The following is a 25,401-nucleotide window of genomic DNA, read 5'->3' as shown; positions in this document are numbered from 1 at the left end:
TGTATATAGCTGCACACACTGTATATAGCTGCACACACACTGTATATACTGTATATAGCTGCACACACACACTGTATATACTGTATATAGCTGCACACACACACTGTATATAGTGTATATAGCTGCACACACACTGTATATAGCTGCACACACTGTATATAGTGTATATAGCTGCACACACACTGTATATAGCTGCACACACACTGTATATACTGTATATAGCTGCACACACTGTATATAGCTGCACACACACTGTATATACTGTATATAGCTGCACACACTGTATATAGTGTATATAGCTTCGCACACACTGTATATAGTGTATATAGCTTCGCACACACTGTATATAGCTTCGCACACACTGTATATAGCTTCGCACACACTGTATATAGCTTCGCACACACTGTATAGTGTATATAGCTTCACACACTGTATATAGTGTATATAGCTGCACACACTGTATAGTGTATATAGCTGCACACACTGTATAGTGTATATAGCTGCACACACTGTATATAGTGTATATAGCTGCACACACTGTATATAGTGTATATAGCTGCACACACTGTATATAGTGTATATAGCTTCACACACTGTATATAGCCGCACACACTGTATATAGTGTATATAGCTGCACACACACTGTATATAGCCGTACACACTGTATATAGTGTATATAGCTTCACACACACTGTATATAGTGTCACACACACTGTATATAGTGTATATAGCTTCACACACACTGTATATAGTGTCACACACTGTATATAGTGTATATAGCTTCACACACACTGTATATAGTGTCACACACACACTGTATATAGTGTCACACACACACTGTATATAGCTGCACACACACTGTATATAGCTGCACACACACTGTATATAGCCGCACACACTGTATATAGTGTATATAGCTGCACACACACTGTATATAGCTGCACACAAACTGTATAAAGTGTATATAGCTGCACACACACTGTATATAGTGTCACACACACTGTATATAGTGTATATAGCTTCACACACTGTATATAGTGTCACACACACTGTATATAGTGTATATAGCTGCACACACTGTATATAGCCGCACACACTGTATATAGTGTATATAGCTGCACACACTGTATATAGCCGCACACACTGTATATAGCCGCACACACTGTATATAGCCGCACACACTGTATATAGTGTATATAGCTGCACACACTGTATATAGCCGCACACACTGTATATAGCTGCACACACTGTATATAGTGTATATAGCTGCACACACTGTATATAGTGTATATAGCTGCACACACACTGTATATAGCTGCACACACTGTATATAGTGTATATAGCTGCACACACACTGTATATAGTGTATATAGCTGCACACACACTGTATATAGTGTATATAGCTGCACACACACTGTATATAGCTGCACACACTGTATATAGTGTATATAGCTGCACACACACTGTATATAGTGTATATAGCTGCACACACACTGTATATAGCTGCACACACTGTATAGTGTATATAGCTGCACACACACTGTATATAGCTGCACACACTGTATATAGTGTATATAGCTGCACACACACTGTATATAGCTGCACACACACTGTATATAGTGTATATAGCTGCACACACACTGTATATAGCTGCACACACTGTATATAGTGTATATAGCTGCACACACACTGTATATAGTGTATATAGCTGCACACACACTGTATATAGCTGCACACACTGTATAGTGTATATAGCTGCACACACACTGTATATAGTGTATATAGCTGCACACACACTGTATATAGCTGCACACACTGTATATAGTGTATATAGCTGCACACACACTGTATATAGCTGCACACACACTGTATATAGTGTATATAGCTGCACACACACTGTATATAGTGTATATAGCTGCACACACTGTATATAGCCGCACACACTGTATATAGTGTATATAGCTGCACACACACTGTATATAGCCGCACACACACTGTATATAGTGTATATAGCTGCACACACACTGTATATAGTGTATATAGCTGCACACACACTGTATATAGCCGCATATAGCCACACACACTCTGTATATAGCCGCACACTCTGTATATAGATGCATATAGCCACACACTCTGTATATAGCTGCACACACTGTATATAGTGTATATAGCTGCACACACACTGTATATAGCCGCATATAGCCACACACACTCTGTATATAGCCGCACACACTCTGTATATAGCTGCACACACTGTATATAGCCGCACACACTGTATATAGCCGCACACACTGTATATAGTGTATATAGCGTCACACACACAGTATATAGTGTATATTGCTTCACACACACTGTATATAGCCGTACACACTGCATATAGTGTATATAGCTTCACACACACTGTATATAGCCGCACACACACTGTATATAGCTGCACACACACTGTATATAGTGTATATAGCTGCACACACACTGTATATAGCTGCACACACTGTATATAGTGTATATAGCTGCACACACACTGTATATAGCCACACACACTGTATATAGTGTATATAGCTGCACACACACTGTATATAGCTGCACACACTGTATATAGTGTATATAGCCACACACACTGTATATAGTGTATATAGCTTCACACACACTGTATATAGCCGCACACACTGTATATAGTGTATATAGCTGCACACACACTGTATATAGCCACACACACTGTATATAGTGTATATAGCTGCACACACACTGTATATAGCCACACACACTGTATATAGTGTATATAGCTTCACACACACTGTATATAGCCGCACACACTGTATATAGTGTATATAGCTGCACACACTGTATATAGCCACACACACTGTATATAGTGTATATAGCTGCACACACACTGTATATAGCCGCACACACTGTATATAGTGTATATAGCTGCACACACACTGTATATAGCCACACACACTGTATATAGTGTATATAGCTGCACACACACTGTATATAGTTGCACACACACTGTATATAGCCGTACACACTGCATATAGTGTATATAGCTTCACACACACTGTATATAGTGTATATAGCTGCACACACACTGTATATAGCCGCACACACTGTATATAGTGTATATAGCTGCACACACTGTATATAGCCACACACACTGTATATAGTGTATATAGCTGCACACACACTGTATATAGCCGTACACACTGCATATAGTGTATATAGCTTCACACACACTGTATATAGTGTATATAGCTTCACACACACTGTATATAGCAGCACACACGCTGCATATAGTGTATATAGCTTCACACACACTGTATATAGTGAATATAGCTGCACACACTGTATATAGTGTATATAGCTGCACACACTGTATATAGTGTATATAGCCGCACACACACTGTATATAGCTGCACACACTGTATATAGTGTATATAGCCGCACACACACACTGTATAGTGTATATAGCCGCACACACACTGTATAGTGTATATAGCTGCACACACACTGTATATAGCCGCACACACTGTATATAGTGTATATAGCTTGACACACACTGTATATAGCCGCACACACTGTATATAGCTGCACACACTGTATATAGCTGCACACACTGTATATAGCTGCACACACTGTATATAGTGTATATAGCTGCACACACTGTATATAGCTGCACACACACTGTATATACTGTATATAGCTGCACACACACTGTATATAGCTGCACACACACTGTATATACTGTATATAGCTGCACACACACTGTATATAGCTGCACACACACTGTATATAGTGTATATAGCTGCACACACTGTATATAGTGTATATAGCTACACACACTGTATATAGCTGCACACACTGTATATAGTGTATATAGCTGCACACACACTGTATATAGCTGCACACACACTGTATATAGCTGCACACACTGTATATACTGTATATAGTGTATATAGCCACACACACTGTATATAGTGTATATAGCTTCACACACACTGTATATAGCTGCACACACTGTATATAGTGTATATAGCTGCACACACTGTATATAGTGTATATAGCTTCACACACACTGTATATAGTGTATATAGCTTCACACACACTGTATATAGTGTATATAGCTGCACACACACTGTATATAGTGTATATAGCTGCACACACACTGTATATAGCCGCACACACTGTATATAGTGTATATAGCTTCACACACACTGTATATAGTGTCACACACACTGTATATAGCTTCACACACACACTGTATATAGTGTATATAGCTGCACACACACTGTATATAGCTGCACACTGTATATAGTGTATATAGCTGCACACACACTGTATATAGTGTCACACACACTGTATATAGTGTCACACACACTGTATATAGTGTCACACACACACTGTATATAGTGTATATAGCTGCACACACACTGTATATAGCTGCACACACTGTATATAGTGTATATAGCTGCACACACACTGTATATAGCTGCACACACACTGTATATAGTGTATATAGCCGCACACACTGTATATAGCCGCACACACTGTATATAGCCGCACACACTGTATATAGTGTATATAGCTGCACACACACTGTATATAGCCGCACACACTGTATATAGTGTATATAGCTGCACACACTGTATATAGCTGCACACACACTGTATATAGCTGCACACACTGTATATAGTGTATATAGCTGCACACACACTGTATATAGCTGCACACACTGTATATAGTGTATATAGCTGCACACACACTGTATATAGCTGCACACACTGTATATAGTGTATATAGCTGCACACTGTATATAGCTGCACACACACTGTATATAGCTGCACACACTGTATATAGTGTATATAGCCGCACACACTGTATATAGTGTATATAGCTTCATACACACTGTATATAGCTGCACACACTGTATATAGTGTATATAGCTTCACACACTGTATATAGTGTATATAGCTTCACACACTGTATATAGTGTATATAGCTTCACACACTGTATATAGTGTATATAGCTTCACACACACTGTATATAGTGTATATAGCTACACACACTGTATATAGTGTCACACACACTGTATATAGTGTATATAGCTACACACACACTGTATATAGTGTCACACACACACTGTATATAGTGTATATAGCTGCACACACACTGTATATAGCTGTACACACTGTATATAGTGTATATAGTGTCACACACACTGTATATAGTGTCACACACACTGTATATAGTGTCACACACACACTGTATATAGTGTCACACACACACTGTATATAGTGTCACACACACACTGTATATAGTGTATATAGTTGCACACACACTGTATATAGTGTCACACACACTGTATATAGTGTCACACACACTGTATATAGTGTCACACACACTGTATATAGTGTCACACACACTGTATATAGTGTATATAGCTGCACACACTGTATATAGCTGCACACACTGTATATAGTGTATATAGCTGCACACACACTGTATATAGCTGCACACACTGTATATAGTGTATATAGCTGCACACACTGTATATAGCCGCACACACTGTATATAGCCGCACACACACTGTATATAGCTGCACACACTGTATATAGCTTCACACACACTGTAGATAGCTGCACACACTGTATATAGTGTATATAGCTGCACACACACTGTATATAGCTGCACACACACTGTATATAGCTGCACACACACTGTATATAGTGTATATAGCTGCACACACACTGTATATAGCTGCACACACACTGTATATAGTGTATATAGCTGCACACACACTGTATATAGTGTATATAGCTGCACACACACTGTATATAGCTGCACACACACTGTATATAGCTGCACACACACTGTATATAGTGTATATAGCTACACACTGTATATAGTGTATATAGCCGCACACACACTGTATATAGCTGCACACACACTGTATATAGTGTATGTAGCTGCACACACACTGTATATAGTGTATATAGCTGCACACACACTGTATATAGCCGCACACACTGTATATAGCCGCACACACACTGTATATAGCCGCACACACACTGTATATAGCCGCACACACACTGTATATAGCCGCACACACACTGTATATAGCCGCACACACACTGTATATAGTGTATGTAGCCGCACACACACTGTATATAGTGTATATAGCCGCACACACACTGTATATAGCCGCACACACACTGTCTATAGCCGCACACACACTGTATATAGCCGCACACACACTGTATATAGCCGCACACACACTGTATATAGCCGCACACACACTGTCTATAGCCGCACACACACTGTATATAGCCGCACACACACTGTATATAGTGTATATAGCTGCACACACACTGTATATAGCTGCACACACACTGTATATAGCTGCACACACACTGTATATAGCTGCACACACACTGTATATAGCTGCACACACACTGTATATAGCTGCACACACTGTATATAGTTGCACACACACTGTATATAGCTGCACACACACTGTATATAGTGTATATAGCTGCACACACTGTATATAGCCGCACACATTGTATATAGCCGCACACACTGTATATAGTGTATATAGCTGCACACACTGTATATAGCTGCACACACTGTATATAGTGTATATAGCTGCACACACACTGTATATAGCTGCACACACTGTATATAGTGTATATAGCTGCACACACACTGTATATAGCTGCACACACACTGTATATAGCTGCACACACACTGTATATAGTGTATATAGCTGCACACACACTGTATATAGCTGCACACACACTGTATATAGCTGCACACACACTGTATATAGCTGCACACACACTGTATATAGCTGCACACACTGTATATAGCTGCACACACACTGTATATAGCTGCACACACTGTATATAGTGTATATAGCTGCACACACACTGTATATAGCTGCACACACTGTATATAGTGTATATAGCTGCACACACACTGTATATAGCTGCACACACACTGTATATAGCTGCACACACTGTATATAGTGTATATAGCTGCACACACACTGTATATAGTGCATATAGCTGCACACACACTGTATATAGCTACACACACACTGTATATAGTGTATATAGCTGCACACACACTGTATATAGCTGCACACACACTGTATATAGTGTATATAGCTGCACACACACTGTATATAGCTGCACACACACTGTATATAGCTGCACACACACTGTATATAGCTGCACACACACTGTATATAGCTGCACACACACTGTATATAGCTGCACACACACTGTATATAGCTGCACACACACTGTATATAGCTGCACACACACTGTATATAGCTGCACACACACTGTATATAGCTGCACACACACTGTATATAGCTGCACACACACTGTATATAGCTGCACACACACTGTATATAGCTGCACACACACTGTATATAGCTGCACACACACTGTATATAGCTGCACACACACTGTATATAGTGTATATAGCTGCACACACACTGTATATAGCTGCACACACACTGTATATAGTGTATATAGCTGCACACACACTGTATATAGCTGCACACACACTGTATATAGTGTATATAGCTGCACACACACTGTATATAGCTGCACACACACTGTATATAGTGTATATAGCTGCACACACACTGTATATAGCTGCACACACACTGTATATAGTGTATATAGCTGCACACACACTGTATATAGCTGCACACACACTGTATATAGTGTATATAGCTGCACACACACTGTATATAGCTGCACACACACTGTATATAGTGTATATAGCTGCACACACACTGTATATAGCTGCACACACACTGTATATAGTGTATATAGCTGCACACACACTGTATATAGCTGCACACACACTGTATATAGTGTATATAGCTGCACACACACTGTATATAGCTGCACACACACTGTATATAGTGTATATAGCTGCACACACACTGTATATAGCTGCACACACACTGTATATAGTGTATATAGCTGCACACACACTGTATATAGCTGCACACACACTGTATATAGTGTATATAGCTGCACACACACTGTATATAGCTGCACACACACTGTATATAGTGTATATAGCTGCACACACACTGTATATAGCTGCACACACACTGTATATAGTGTATATAGCTGCACACACACTGTATATAGCTGCACACACACTGTATATAGTGTATATAGCTGCACACACACTGTATATAGCTGCACACACACTGTATATAGTGTATATAGCTGCACACACACTGTATATAGCTGCACACACACTGTATATAGTGTATATAGCTGCACACACACTGTATATAGCTGCACACACACTGTATATAGCTGCACACACACTGTATATAGTGTATATAGCTGCACACACACTGTATATAGCTGCACACACACTGTATATAGTGTATATAGCTGCACACACACTGTATATAGCTGCACACACACTGTATATAGTGTATATAGCTGCACACACACTGTATATAGCTGCACACACACTGTATATAGTGTATATAGCTGCACACACACTGTATATAGCTGCACACACACTGTATATAGTGTATATAGCTGCACACACACTGTATATAGCTGCACACACACTGTATATAGTGTATATAGCTGCACACACACTGTATATAGCTGCACACACACTGTATATAGTGTATATAGCTGCACACACACTGTATATAGCTGCACACACACTGTATATAGTGTATATAGCTGCACACACACTGTATATAGCTGCACACACACTGTATATAGTGTATATAGCTGCACACACACTGTATATAGCTGCACACACACTGTATATAGTGTATATAGCTGCACACACACTGTATATAGCTGCACACACACTGTATATAGTGTATATAGCCGCACACACTGTATATAGTGTATATAGCCGCACACACTGTATATAGTGTATATAGCTGCACACACACTGTATATAGCTGCACACACACTGTATATAGTGTATATAGCTGCACACACACTGTATATAGCTGCACACACACTGTATATAGTGTATATAGCTGCACACACACTGTATATAGTGTATATAGCTGCACACACACTGTATATAGCTGCACACACACTGTATATAGCTGCACACACACTGTATATAGTGTATATAGCTGCACACACACTGTATATAGCTGCACACACACTGTATATAGTGTATATAGCTGCACACACACTGTATATAGCTGCACACACACTGTATATAGTGTATATAGCTGCACACACACTGTATATAGCTGCACACACACTGTATATAGTGTATATAGCTGCACACACACTGTATATAGCTGCACACACACTGTATATAGTGTATATAGCTGCACACACACTGTATATAGCTGCACACACACTGTATATAGTGTATATAGCTGCACACACACTGTATATAGCTGCACACACACTGTATATAGTGTATATAGCTGCACACACACTGTATATAGCTGCACACACACTGTATATAGTGTATATAGCTGCACACACACTGTATATAGCTGCACACACACTGTATATAGTGTATATAGCTGCACACACACTGTATATAGCTGCACACACACTGTATATAGTGTATATAGCTGCACACACACTGTATATAGCTGCACACACACTGTATATAGTGTATATAGCTGCACACACACTGTATATAGCTGCACACACACTGTATATAGTGTATATAGCTGCACACACACTGTATATAGCTGCACACACACTGTATATAGTGTATATAGCTGCACACACACTGTATATAGCTGCACACACACTGTATATAGTGTATATAGCTGCACACACACTGTATATAGCTGCACACACACTGTATATAGTGTATATAGCTGCACACACACTGTATATAGCTGCACACACACTGTATATAGCTGCACACACACTGTATATAGCTGCACACACACTGTATATAGCTGCACACACACTGTATATAGTGTATATAGCTGCACACACACTGTATATAGTGTATATAGCTTCACACACACTGTATATAGCTGCACACACACTGTATATAGTGTATATAGCTGCACACACACTGTATATAGTGTATATAGCTGCACACACACTGTATATAGTGTATATAGCTGCACACACACTGTATATAGTGTATATAGCTGCACACACACTGTATATAGTGTATATAGCTGCACACACACTGTATATAGCCGCACACACACTGTATATAGTGTATATAGCCGCACACACTGTATATAGTGTATATAGCTGCACACACACTGTATATAGCTGCACACACACTGTATATAGTGTATATAGCTGCACACACACTGTATATAGCTGCACACACACTGTATATAGTGTATATAGCTGCACACACACTGTATATAGTGTATATAGCTTCACACACACTGTATATAGTGTATATAGCTTCACACACACTGTATATAGTGTATATAGCTTCACACACACTGTATATAGCTGCACACACACTGTATATAGTGTATATAGCTTCACACACACTGTATATAGCTGCACACACACTGTATATAGTGTATATAGCTTCACACACACTGTATATAGCTGCACACACACTGTATATAGTGTATATAGTGTATATAGCTGCACACACACTGTATATAGTGTATATAGCTGCACACACTGTATATAGCCGCACACACACTGTATATAGTGTATATAGCCGCACACACTGTATATAGTGTATATAGCCGCACACACTGTATATAGTGTATATAGCCGCACACACTGTATATAGTGTATATAGCCGCACACACTGTATATAGCCGCACTCACTGTATATAGTGTATATAGCTGCACACACACTGTATATAGCTGCACACACACTGTATATAGTGTATATAGCTGCACACACACTGTATATAGTGTATATAGCTGCACACACACTGTATATAGTGTATATAGCTGCACACACACTGTATATAGTGTATATAGCTTCACACACACTGTATATAGCTGCACACACACTGTATATAGTGTATATAGCTGCACACACACTGTATATAGTGTATATAGCTGCACACACACTGTATATAGTGTATATAGCCGCACACATACTGTATATAGTGTATATAGCCGCACACACACTGTATATAGTGTATATAGCTGCACACACACTGTATATAGCCGCACACACACTGTATATAGCCGCACACACTGTATATAGTGTATATAGCCGCACACACTGTATATAGTGTATATAGCCGCACACACTGTATATAGTGTATATAGCTGCACACACACTGTATATAGCTGCACACACACTGTATATAGTGTATATAGCTGCACACACACTGTATATAGCTGCACACACACTGTATATAGTGTATATAGCTGCACACACACTGTATATAGTGTATATAGCTGCACACACACTGTATATAGTGTATATAGCTGCACACACACTGTATATAGCTGCACACACACTGTATATAGTGTATATAGCTTCACACACACTGTATATAGCTGCACACACACTGTATATAGTGTATATAGCTTCACACGTACTGTATATAGTGTATATAGCTGCACACACACTGTATATAGTGTATATAGCTGCACACACACTGTATATAGCTGCACACACACTGTATATAGTGTATATAGCCGCACACACTGTATATAGTGTATATAGCCGCACACACTGTATATAGTGTATATAGCCGCACACACTGTATATAGCCGCACTCACTGTATATAGTGTATATACAGTGCCTACAAGTAGTATTCAACCCCCTGCAGATTTAGCTGGTTTGATAAGATGCAAATAAGTTAGAGCCTTCAAACTGCAAACGAGAGTAGGTTTTATGAACAGAAGCATAAATCTTACAAACCAAAAAGTTATGTTGCTCAGTTGAATTTTATTAAATTTTAAACATAAAAGTGTGGGTCAATTATTATACAACCCCTATGTTTAATATTTTGTGGAATAACCCTTGTTTGCAATTACAGCTAATAATCGTCTTTTATAAGACCTGATCAGGCCGGCATAGGTCTGTGGAGTTATCTTGGCCCACTCCTCCATGCAGATCTTCTCCAAGTTATCTAGGTTCTTTGGGTGTCTCATGTGGACTTTATTCTTGAGCTCCTTCCACAAGTTTTCAATTGGGTTAAGGTCAGGAGACTGACTAGGCCACTCCAACACCTTGACTTTTTCCCTCTTGAACCAGGCCTTGGTTTTCTTGGCTGTGTGCTTTGGGTCGTTGTCTTGTTGGAAGATGAAATTACGACCCATCTTAAGATCCTTGATGGAGGAGCGGAGGTTCTTGGCCAAAATCTCCAGGTAGGCCGTGCTATCCATCTTCCCATGGATGCGGACCAGATGGCCAGGCCCCTTGGCAGAGAAACAGCCCCACAGCATGATGCTGCCACCACCATGCTTGACTGTAGGGATGGTATTCTTGGGGTCGTATGCAGTGCCATCCAGTCTCCAAACGTCACGTGTGTGGTTGGCACCAAAGATCTCGATCTTGGTCTCATCAGACCATAGAACCTTGAACCAGTCTGTCTCAGAGTCCTCCAAGTGATCATGAGCAAACTGTAGACGAGCCTTGACATGACGCTTTGAAAGTAAAGGTACCTTACGGGCTCGTCTGGAACGGAGACCATTGCGGTGGAGTACGTTACTTATGGTATTGACTGAAACCAATGTCCCCACTGCCATGAGATCTTCCCGGAGCTCCTTCCTTGTTGTCCTTGGGTTAGCCTTGACTCTTCGGACAAGCCTGGCCTCGGCACGGGAGGACACTTTCAAAGGCTGTCCTGGCCGTGGAAGGCTAACAGTAGTTCCATAAGCCTTCCACTTACGGATGATGCTCCCAACAGTGGAGACAGGTAGGCCCAACTCCTTGGAAAGGGTTTTGTACCCCTTGCCAGCCTTGTGACCCTCCACGATCTTGTCTCTGATGGCCTTGGAATGCTCCTTTTGTCTTTCCAATGTTGACCATGTCTGAGTGCTGTTCACAAGTTTGGGGAGGGTCTCAAATAGTCAGAAAAGGCTGGCAAAAGAGATCTTTAATCCACACATGTGAAGCTCATTATTCTTGGTGCCTGAACTACTTCTTAATACTTTAGGGGGACCAAACAGAATTCTTGTGGTTTGAGGGGTTGAATAATAAATGACACTGAATTAACTTTTAACGTTTTAAAAAAAAAATAAATAAATAAACCAAAACAAAATTTGCTGCAGTGCATTTCCCACTTCCAGGCTGATCTACAGTACAAATGTCACAATGCCAAGTTAATTCCGCATGTGTCAACCAGCTAAATCTGCAGGGGGTTGAATACTACTTGTAGGCACTGTAGCTGCACACACACTGTATATAGCCGCACACACTGTATATAGTGTATATAGCTTCACACACTGTATATAGTGTATATAGCCGCACATACTGTATATAGTGTATATAGCTGCACACACACTGTATATAGTGTATATAGCTGCACACACACTGTATATAGTGTATATAGCTACACACACACTGTATATAGTGTATATAGCCGCACACACACTGTATATAGTGTATATAGCCGCACACACAGTATATAGTGTATATAGCTGCACACACACTGTATATAGCCGCACACACTGTATATAGTGTATATAGCTGCACACACACTGTATATAGCCGCACACACTGTATATAGTGTATATAGCTTCACACACACTGTATATAGTGTATATAGCCGCACACACAGTATATAGTGTATATAGCTTCACACACACTGTATATAGTGTATATAGCTTCACACACACTGTATATAGTGTATATAGCCGCACACACAGTATATAGTGTATATAGCTTCGCACACACTGTATATAGTGTATATAGCTTCACACACACTGTATGTAGTGTATATAGCTGCACACACACTGTATATAGTGTATATAGCCGCACACACAGTATATAGTGTATATAGCTTCGCACACACTGTATATAGTGTATATAGCTTCACACACACTGTATGTAGTGTATATAGCCGCACACACTGTATATAGTGTATATAGCTGCACACACACTGTATATAGTGTATATAGCTGCACACACACTGTATATAGTGTATATAGCTGCACACACACTGTATATAGTGTATATAGCTGCACACACACTGTATATAGCCGCACACACTGTATATAGTGTATATAGCTGCACACACACTGTATATAGTGTATATAGCTGCACACACACTGTATATAGTGTATATAGCTGCACACACACTGTATATAGTGTATATAGCTGCACACACACTGTATATAGCCGCACACACTGTATATAGTGTATATAGCTTCACACACAGTATATAGTGTATATAGCTTCACACTGTATATAGTGTATATAGCTTCACACACACTGTATATAGTGTATATAGCTGCACACACACTGTATATAGTGTATATAGCCACACACACTGTATATAGCTGCACACACTGTATATAGTGTATATAGCTTCACACACACTGTATATAGTGTATATAGCTGCACACACACACTGTATATAGTATATATAGCTGCACACACTGTATATAGCCGCACACACTGTATATAGCCGCACACACTCACACACACACACACACACTGTATATAGCTGCACACACTGTATATAGTGTATATAGCTTCACACACACTGTATATAGTGTATATAGCTGCACACACTGTATATAGTATATATAGCTGCACACACACTGTATATAGTATATATAGCTGCACACACTGTATATAGCCGCACACACTGTATATAGTGTATATAGCTTCACACACACTGTATATAGCCGCACACACTGTATATAGTGTATATAGCTGCACACACACTGTATATAGTGTATATAGCTGCACACACACTGTATATAGTGTATATAGCTGCACACACTGTATATAGCTGCACACACTGTATATAGTGTATATAGCTGCACACACTGTATATAGCCGCACACACTGTATATAGTGTATATAGCTGCACACACACTGTATATAGCTGCACACACTGTATATAGTGTATATAGCTGCACACACTGTATATAGCTGCACACACTGTATATAGTGTATATAGCTGCACACACACTGTATATAGCCGCACACACTGTATATAGTGTATATAGCTGCACACACACTGTATATAGTGTATATAGCTGCACACACACTGTATATAGTGTATATAGCTGCGCACACACACTGTATATAGCCGCACACACTGTATATAGTGTATATAGCTTCACACACACTGTATATAGCCACACACACTGTATATAGTGTATATAGCTTCACACACACTGTATATAGCCGCACACACTGTATATAGCTTCACACACACTGTATATAGCCGCACACACTGTATATAGCTGCATACACACGGTATATAGTCGCGCGTTACTTACAGAACTCGGCGATGTAGTAGGACACGGCGTAGTTCTCCTCGCACCAGTCCAGGGTGGAGGTCGGTGGTCCCCAGTAGCCGGGCCTGTCCAACCTGTCGAGCGCCGGAGCCATGCTGCGCTCTGCTGCCAGTCACCGCCGGCCGGGAAGGAGGAGGAGGAGGCAGGACTTATACGGGGCCACGCCCCCTCTCAACAATGACAGCCGCGGGCGGGGCGTTCTCTCTGTGATGCGCAGGCTGTCACGTGATACGAAGAAGGCGTAGTTAAACAGGTGAGGGAGGAGCAAAGCCAAAGCAGCTGCAGACACGTGCCCAGAGCCGGGCGGGGCCTAACTGACGGACAGTGCGCGCGGGAGGTTTGTAGGTGACAGAGGGAGCGTGGTGGTCTGACGTGTCTTGACCGGTCTGTGGGCAGTCAGCAGCGGAGCCGCACATCGGGGTCCTCCTCTGAAGGGACACCTGCAATACATACTGTACCAAGTAGAAGCGATCACACGATCGTAGGTTCAAGCCCCCCCTCCCCCCTATAGGGGCCAAAAGATAAAGTAACAAAAAGTTTTTAAAAATATTTAAAAAAGAGAAGAGAATTCAGAAAAAAACAATGGCAGCCTTATATTATTGTTACATCCACTTTATACAGAAAAAAGAAAAAAGTTCTGGCTCTTTGGAAGAAGAGAAGGAAAAAAATCTGAAAGCACAAAAATGAAAAATTCCCTGGTCCTTAAAGCGTTAACAGTTGTTTTTTTTTATTAGTTTTTTTTTAACCCCTGCTGGAGCAGAAATAACAGCTGTTGCACTAAAGCTTTTGGTGGCCTCTGCTGGTGAAAATGTGGTATTACATCAATGGTCGCCCATATAACACAGGGCCGTCCTGAACAATACGTGGTCTACAACGCAGAGGGCGCTGCGCAGAGATCTCTGCACATAGGAACATGGTGGAGTAGGGAGCTGTCAATCACGTCGGATGCCCGCCCACATCGGCAGTGTAAACTGTTACATACATGATAACTAATAGTGCAGCACGGTGGCTCAGTGCTTAGCACTGTATGGTGGCTCAGTGGTTAGCACTGTATGGTGGCTCAGTGGTTAGCACTGTACGGTGGCTCAGTGGTTAGCACTGTACGGTGGCTCAGTGGTTAGCACTGTACGGTGGCTCAGTGGTTAGCACTGTATGGTGGCTCAGTGGTTAGCACTGTACGGTGGCTCAGTGGTTAGCACTGTATGGTGGCTCAGTGGTTAGCACTGTACGGTGGCTCAGTGGTTAGCACTGTATGGTGGCTGAGTGGTTAGCACTGTATGGTGGCTCAGTGGTTAGCACTGTACGGTGGCTCAGTGGTTAGCACTGTACGGTGGCTCAGTGGTTAGCACTGTACGGTGGCTCAGTGGTTAGCACTGTACGGTGGCTCAGTGGTTAGCACTGTACGGTGGCTCAGTGGTTAGCACTGTACGGTGGCTCAGTGGTTAGCACTGTATGGTGGCTTAGTGGTTAGCACTGAAGCTTTGCAGCGCTGGGGTCCTGGGTTCAAATCCCACCAAGGACAACATCTGCAAGGAGTTTGTATGTTCTCCCCGTGTTTGTGTGGGTTTCCTCCGGGTTCTCCGGTTTCCTCCCACACTCCAAAGATATACTGATAGGGAATCTAGATTGTGAGCCCCAATGGGGACAGTGCCGATAATGTCTGTAAATTGTTTGAATTGTGAAGCGCTGCGGAATATGTTGCCGCTATATAAATAAAAAGATTATTATTATTATTAGTGGTTTGTTGGTGTAATTCCCATTTCTGCCACAGGAGGCCAACAATGAGAATAGGAAAAATCTCGGAGTAAAGAAGATATAAAATGATTGTTGTCTCCTAAGACAAAAAAAAAAAATTGAAAATGATTTTCTCAAAAATATCATTACGTTATAACCAGCAATGGACGTTCATATGAAAAGTACGTGCCCTTTAAATGACCTATGGCGATTCCTCTGGTATATAGGGAATGACGCCCGCCATGCAGCTATAATTACACCACGCGGGCAGACTGCCGGCCGGCATCTGTCGTAATTACTAATGGAGGAAATTATGAGAAAGTGGCGCAATAGCGGGGTCTCCGCAGTCACGATCTTGTGGTCACATCACATTCTGGAGGATTGATGCTATTGAGCAAGAAGGAAATGCGTCAGCAGAGGATCCGGGAGCAGAGCTGGGAAGAGCTGAGGGCAGAGTCATTAATGCAGCGAGCAGGTGCCAGGACCTGAAGGCAGAGGCGCATGCATGAGGTTGTAGCGGCTATATACACTGCCTTAAAAAAGTCTGCACACCTCATGAACTTTTCCACATTTTTTCCAGTTTCACCTACAAACGTAAATGTATTTTATTGGGATTCTATGTGATACAAGTATTTGTGAAATGTAAAGGAAATGATAGAAGGTTTCCTAAATATTTTAAAAATATAAATCTGAACATTGTTCCGTGCATTAGTATTCAACCCCTGAGTCAGTACTTTGTAGGACCACCTTTCTCTGCAGTTACTGCTGCAGTCTTTTGGGGTCCATCTCTCCCACCTTTCACTGCAGTCTTTTGGGGTCTGTCTCTCCAGCTTTCTCTGCTGCAGTCTTTTGGGGTCTGTCTCTCCCACCTTTCACTGCAGTCTTTTGGGGTCTGTCTCTCCAGCTTTCTCTGCTGCAGTCTTTTGGGGTCTGTCTCTCCCACTTTTCACTGCAGTCTTTTGGGGTCTGTCTCTCCAGCTTTCTCTGCTGCAGTCTTTTGGGGTCTGTCTCTCCCACCTTTCACTGCAGTCTTTTGGGGTCTGTCTCTCCCACCTTTCACTGCAGTCTTTTGGGGTCTGTCTCTCCAGCTTTCTCTGCTGCAGTCTTTTGGGGTCTGTCTCTCCCACTTTTCACTGCAGTCTTTTGGGGTCTGTCTCTCCAGCTTTCTCTGCTGCAGTCTTTTGGGGTCTGTCTCTCCCACTTTTCACTGCAGTCTTTTGGGGTCTGTCTCTCCAGCTTTATCTGCTGCAGTCTTTTGGGGTCTGTCTCTCCAGCTTTATCTGCTGCAGTCTTTTGGGGTCTGTCTCTCCAGCTTTGCTCATGTAGAGGTGACATTTTGCCCCGTCTTCTTTGCACACTCGCTCTCACTCAGTGACATTGGATGGAGACGTCTGTGATCAGTAATTTTCACGTCTTGTCACAGATTCTCTGGGATTTGGGTCTGGACTGTGACTGTGCCGTTCACACACATGAATATACTCTGATCTAAACCCTCCATTGTAGCTCTGGCAGGATGTTTAGGGTAGTTGTCCTGCTGGAAGGTGAACCTTGTGCAGCCTGTAACAGGTTTTCCTCCAGGATTGCCCTGTATTTAGCTCCATCCATCTTCCCATCAGCTCTGACCAGCTTCACTGCCCCTGCTGAAGAAAAGCCTCCCCACAGCAGGATGCTGCCACCACCATGTGTGACGGTGGGGATGGTGATTTCAGGGTGATGTGCAGTGTTACTTTTCCACAATACATAGCGTTCTGCATTTCACCGAAAAAGTTCTCATCTCAACAAAGCCCCTTCCTATACATGCTCGCTGTGTCCCCTTCATGGCTTTCTGGAAACTGCAAACATGACTATTTATGGTTTTCAAAAATATCTTTCTTCTTGCCTTTCTTCCATAAAGACCTGATTTGTGGAGAATACGACTAATAGTTGTCCTGTGGACAGATTCTCCCCCCTGAGCTGTGGATCTCTGCAGCTCTTCCACAGTGACCATTATTTTTTTTGCACGATCAATACATTGGGGAAAGATATATATTTTTTTTTTTGCAAAAGTATACACACCCCACAAAAATGTTGAATGTTGTATGTCAGGGGGCATGAAATGTGTACATATTGCTCACTGTCATCGACAAGCAATATACTGTGGACTGTGAACAAACCCTGTGCACTCGTTCCTTACAGTCCTGGAAGAAGCCGCCACATACCGCCATATTGTGTCATACACACCGCTACTATATGAAGAACTGAGCAAAATATTTCTCATGGTCTGTATGAGAAGCTTCCTCTACACATGAGTCATGAGTCATGTCCGCAGATAAGGAAACAAAGGATGTGTTTGCCAACATGTCGCCGGTGATACAGAGCCCGCACCCCGACGTGAGTCATAGACTCCCGAAGCCTCGCACTGATCCCTTATGGTAACAGTCCTGGAGTGACGGAGGCAGGAATGAGGGAACGATCTGATGTCCGGGAGGGGAAACCGCCCCGCACATCACTGGGAACACAGGTATAGGCTACATGGAAAAAGTATGTGCCCCCTCACATTCCGCCCACAGGAGCTTTTCTCACCTCCCATCCTACATCCATAGACAATAATATGGAGTCGTCCCTCCAGATATAACGGCCGAGCTCTTCTACCAAACTGTACAGCTCACAATGCGGTCAGGGGGTAACGTCCTCCTGGAATCACCAAACCCAGATTCCTCCATCAGACGCAGATAGAGAAGTGCGATCATCACTGCACAGAACACGTCTCCTCCAGAGTCCAGAGGTGACGGCTTTACACCACTCCACGCTCGGCATTGTGCTTGGTGATGTACGACTGCATGCAGCTGCTCGGCCATGAAGCTCCCGGCGGGGGTGCAGTGTTTGTGTTGATACCAGAGGAGGTCTGGACTCTGCAGTTATGGGGTCAGCAGAGCGATGGTGACCTTTCTGCCCTCTGCTCCTCAGCACTTGGCCCCCCGCTCTGTAACGTTACAGGGTCTCCACTTTGTGACTGAGTTGCTGCGGTTCCTTCCACTCCTCAGTAATATCACTCACAGGTGATGGGGGAAGAAATATCATGGACGGACTTATTACCTCGGTGGCTCCTGTTACAGGACGCGCTGGTATTAGGGAGCTCCGCACCACCGGCCGATCTGTCACGTTAGTAAAGGCAGACGGCATGGCGGGGGGCCGGAAGTCATACACCGGGGGCCAGAGGTTATAGACCAGGGGCGAGTGGGCCGGAGGTTATACACCCGGGATAGGGCGCCGGAGGTTATACACCAGGCATGGGGGGTCGAGGGGCCAGATGTTATGTACCAGGGGACAAAGATTATATACAGGGGACGGGGGGCCGGATGTGATACCCCAGGGACCATTAGTAGACACAGACTGAAGAGGAGCCTGTGCGAGAACAGTAATTGATGTGAAAAACAACACATTACGCATTTCGAACCTGTAACTCCCTGGTTCTTAATCAAATCATTATAATGAAGACCACTGTGGCCCCCACCTATGGCGAGAACGGGGGTCCCAGAGTCCCCTATGTGAATGGAGCGATAGTGAGCACGTGCGACCACTGCTTCTATAGACCATGAATGGGACAGTGGTCGCACGTGCTCACTACTGCTCCATTCACAGAGGAGAGGTTAGGACTCCAGCCCTCATGGTCCGGTCCACAAAGATCTTACATTTATCACACTTTCTTCTGGATATCTGAGAAATGTCATTTATAGGACATCCCCTTTAAGCACACTTTTTAGGTTCATTTTGTTTTGTGCTTTTAACTTTTCAACTTTCATTCCATTTTTTTTTTAACCTTCATTGTCCATGGGACTGATGGAAATCGCCGATCGCAGTGCTCAGCTTTCTCCTGCAGTACCATAGACAATGAATAGAGAGAGGGTGCGCAGGCTTTACCCCTGTTACATTTATACCATGCACGGGGATTGGAGACGTTCCCAGGTCTTGGACCCCCAACAATCAAGGACTTAACTTTTATCCCATCGATAGGGGATAACATATATACCTGGTACACCCCCTTTTGTGAAGTAGGTATGACTCGCCCCCTGGGCCGCGTGGGGAACCCGGAACCGGGCCTCTGGTGGGATGCTGGGGGTGGTAGTCTCAGTGTAGCGGCGACCCGGTCCGTGGCTCAGGGCGGTCAAACCAGTGGCAGTCTTAGTGTAATAACAAATGTCCGACTACGCCACCCGTGGATTGCGGTCAGTGGGGACCACCGCTGCGTTGCAGGCCGCTGAGGCTGATGTTGTAAGCGCAGCCAAGTATGGGATAACTCCCCACGGGAGGAGTATAGCCTCAGGGCAGCTACGATGGATGATGGGAGTGATGGTGTGAGCGTCCCAGTACTGATGGTGCTGGTGCGGCGATGAAACACAGAGACGTGGGGTTGCAGTTTCCAATGCTTTACTCACAGTTGTTATTCGTGTCAATCCTGCAGGCGATGACGGCACAAGCCGTGCTGCGTCCCTGCGTCCACCAGGCAGGGGACTCGACCAACTCCCAGGCAATTGACGCGCCCCTGGGCCTGAGTCGCGCAGCGTTGCGCACGCGGGAGCCTACCCGGAGCCGGATCAGATGGGGGGTAGTAGTCTCGTGGCGGTGACCCGGTCCGTGCCCAGGGAGTCAGACTAAGTGGCAGTCTATTAGCAGTGGATGGTGGATGACTACGCCACCCGTTGATTTGCAGCTATGGAGCTGCCGCTGCAGGGCAGACCGCTGAGGCCGGTGGAAGGATGGTGCAGCGTGGATGGTATAACCCCCAACGGGAGGGGTATGGCCTCAGGGCAGCCGACGTGGATGATGGGGGTAGCAGGAACCACTCAGAGACGATGCGGTGTAGTTCAGGGTCTTTACTGGTGACAAAGATAGACCCTCCCGGAGTACTTGCTAGCAATCGGGGCCTGGTCAGTCCTTGAGCAGATGGGATCTCCCCTGGCCAGGCGGAGTTGTAGGCCTCCCCAACTAACTGTACTCTTCTGGCTACCTTGCTAGAGGCGGATATAAGTAGCCCACGTCCCTGAGTGTACCGTGTGGTGCTCACCCGTATGGCCGGTGACTCGGGGCCTTCTAATGGCTTCCGCTCCACGATGGCGGTGCTGGTCCCACGCGTGTGACCGTGCCTTCGGGTTTCTGGGCCTGAGGACCTGGAATCCCCTGCCTGACGGATTCTGCTGCTGGGTAGGAGTTAGTCCCCACAGCCTCGGACTCCGGGTCCGGTAAGAAATCTTCTCAGTCAGGGCGAGCTCTGCAGCTGCCAGCCCCTGACTCCTTGTAACACTGCTCCCACAGAGCTCCTGATATTCTGTTCCTATATTTGCTTCTTTTCTCTGTCTCTACTTCTTCTCTACTCACTAACCCTGCCTCAGCCCTAGGTTTATATAGGGGAAGTTCTTCCCCTCCCAGGACTGGGCAGGAGGTGTGGCATGCATAGGATTCCTGACCAAGAGACCTCCCACCTGCTCTCAGACATAACATTGCATTACTGTGGAAACCAGACCCCTGGGGTGCCACACAATTCCAGAGCGTGGCACAGGGCTCCCTTCTCTTCCCTTCTCTGGCCGTCCCCACCAGTGACCCACCTTTGTCCAGCTTCCTCGGGCCTTCTATTGGCGAAACCTATCTCCGGTTTCCTGACCCTATGCGGTATGCTTTCCTGGTGGATGTAGTGGGGGGTCGCACCAAGATGTGGTCACAACCTCCGGTCTTTGGCTGAGGAATCTGTTGCCTCCACCAATTTGGGTCCCGGTACCCTGCTCTGCCAACCCTTCACCCGCAATCTCCTGGGCCTTTGGGGTTCCTTCCGCCTTCGTGTCTCTGGGCCTTTCTCTGTGTTCCAGTTCCTTGTTTCCTTTCTTACTTCCCTTGCTGTTCCTTCTCCTCTCTCTCTTTTGCTCCGGCCTCCTGACAAGGCCAGCCTGCAGAGCAGAGCCCATGCCGCAGCTCTGCTCCCTGTCACTTCTCCTCGGACTGCACTCCTCTCTGAACTCTCACTGTCCTAAGATGGTGCCCACCTTTTATACCTCCCTCTAGCACCCGAGCCCAGGTGACCAGCAACCAATGGGCTCCTACCTATGCCCAGAGACCCACCCCTATCTGCTCCTACACCACTGGGTTTTCCTCCCCCTCCCCACTCCAGCCAGGGACAGATGCTGTCGTGCCTGCACTTCTGTCTCGTGGGAGCACCGTTGAGCTGTCCCTCGGAAATGGGGTGTGTGTGATGCATGCAGCCTACCGAGCCCTGGTCCACACTCCATCCTTACCCGGGAGTGGAATATCACACCTCTGGTTTGAGGTGCAATACCCCTGTAGCAGCCGAGCCCTCGGGGAGCTACAGGTAACTTTTTCCCAAAATATTGGTTTCTACAGCCTCTATGTATCACTGAACATACAGACTGCAGAATGAGTTACCAGTGAATCGGTCAGTGAGCTCACTCTGATTTTTTAGTCTGTAACACTCGTCTCTCTTCACCTGAAATCTTCTAATGGCCCTTTTACATGAGCTGATCCAGGGCTCAATCCCTTTAAGGACCAGGTATACTGTTGTTGGGAGAACATCTCTTGTTTGCACAGGACGAAGTGCTGCTGATAATGAAAATCATCACACCCGGCGAACACTCGCCGATTATCAGGGAATAATCATATCAAAGATCAGCTGAACGTTAGAAGAGTTCAGGAGAACAGAGACCGGGGTTACAGACCAGAGAAGGAGCTCACTGATGGATCACCAGTAGCTCCTTCTGCAGTCTGCTATGTACTGTGATACATAAAGGATGTAGAAACCAAATGCTCCAAAATATTTAATGAAACCCAATTGTAAAAATGATTTTTAGTCAAAAATTCATATAAATAAGTAAAAAAAAAAATGCCCCTACATGATCCAGTTGTGCTCCAAGGTGCAGATAATTCAGCTCAGACTCTTGCACTGAAGTGTGCACAGTCCCCTGATATATAAATATGTCTGGGTAACACAATGTGTTGCTCAGTGATGTGCATTTATAGTTGTGTCCAGCAGGTGTCACTGTTGTAATAATGCTGTTGCACTGTTGTACCACTGATATTTACTAGATGGGAATGACTTTACTTTTTGTGAGCTGCAACCAAACAGCAGAAAACATCCTACAAGTTCGCATTTATCAAGATATTTAGTGTTAATGGCGCACAGGAACTTTACTGCTCCTTTGTTTTTCCTGATTTAGTTTATAGTGTAATACAGGTGGCCACCACCAGAGGGAGTGAAGCACATGTGTCACTTTGTTGTTATGCGCAGTGAGCCCCCACTAGTGGCAGCTGTGGGAACATATAGAGCATTTGTTTTGGAGCTGTTTAACTGAGTGAAAGATGATAGTGCCATTAACCACATCACCGCTCTAGACCAGGGTTCCCCAACTCCAGTCCTCAAGGCCCACCAACAGGTCATGTTTTCAGGATTTCCTTAGTATTGCATGGGTGATAATTGCATCACCTGCACAGGCAATAATTCCATCTCCTGTGTAATACTAAGGAAATCCTGAAAACATGACCAGCTGGTGGGCCTTGAGGACTGGAGTTGGGGAACACTGCCCTAGACCACCAGGGACGTGCCCTCTAGCCTGCTGAAGTTCCACACAGATGACACAGCTTCCTCCAGGGGGCACTCTAGTTATGCCCCCTGGAGGAAGTAGTTATGTGTACAGTAGTTATGTGTACAGTATGGAAGCATTATTTATGTTACTGTATAGTGATAGTAGTTATGTGTACAGTATGACAGCATTATTTGTTATTATCTGAGGACATTAATTATGTGTACAACATAGCAGCATGTTACTATGTCATTATGTACAGGGAGGCAACGTTAAATTCAACTGCATCTGCATCCTGAGGATAGAAATAACATTGAAATTGAGATGCCGAGCAAGGAGTCAAGGGCGGCACAGCGCAACACCGGTCCCCTCATCTCATGGACCCCAAAATGGCCACGTGGTCTGCCGCCATTAGCAGTACACCTGTGGAATTGTTAGTTATGTTTCTAGTATGGCAGCATTGTTTGTTAATATGTGGTGCCATTAGTTACATATGTAGTATGGCAGCATTATTTATGTTACTGTGTGGTGACATTAGTTATTTATGTGGTATGGCAGCATTATTTATGTTACTATGTGGTGACATTTATATAGTATGGCCGCATTATTTATGTTACTGTGCGGTGACATTAGTTATTTATGTAGTATGGCAGAATTATTTATGTTACTGTGCGGTGACATTAGTTA

At 43.7% G+C, this 25,401-nt stretch overlaps 1 protein-coding gene across 1 annotated transcript in view; it reads right to left on the bottom strand.

Moving 5' to 3' along the window:
• The window catches only part of ACER3 (alkaline ceramidase 3), a 53,596-nt gene extending 38,009 nt beyond the window's left edge, over positions 1–15,587 (bottom strand). The window contains exon 1 of the mRNA XM_073661573.1: positions 15,401–15,587. Coding sequence (XP_073517674.1) covers positions 15,401–15,512 — 112 coding nt within the window. The 5' untranslated portion in view covers positions 15,513–15,587. The remainder of the gene's footprint in view (positions 1–15,400) is intronic.
• Positions 15,588–25,401: the final 9,814 nt, after the last annotated feature.

This window comes from Phyllobates terribilis, unplaced genomic scaffold (assembly GCF_046119375.1).
Source record: "Phyllobates terribilis strain yellow unplaced genomic scaffold, ASM4611937v1 Scaffold_2__4_contigs__length_985480577, whole genome shotgun sequence".
Lineage (NCBI taxonomy): Eukaryota > Metazoa > Chordata > Amphibia > Anura > Dendrobatidae > Phyllobates > Phyllobates terribilis.
This window is presented reverse-complemented; position numbering and strand designations above follow the sequence as displayed.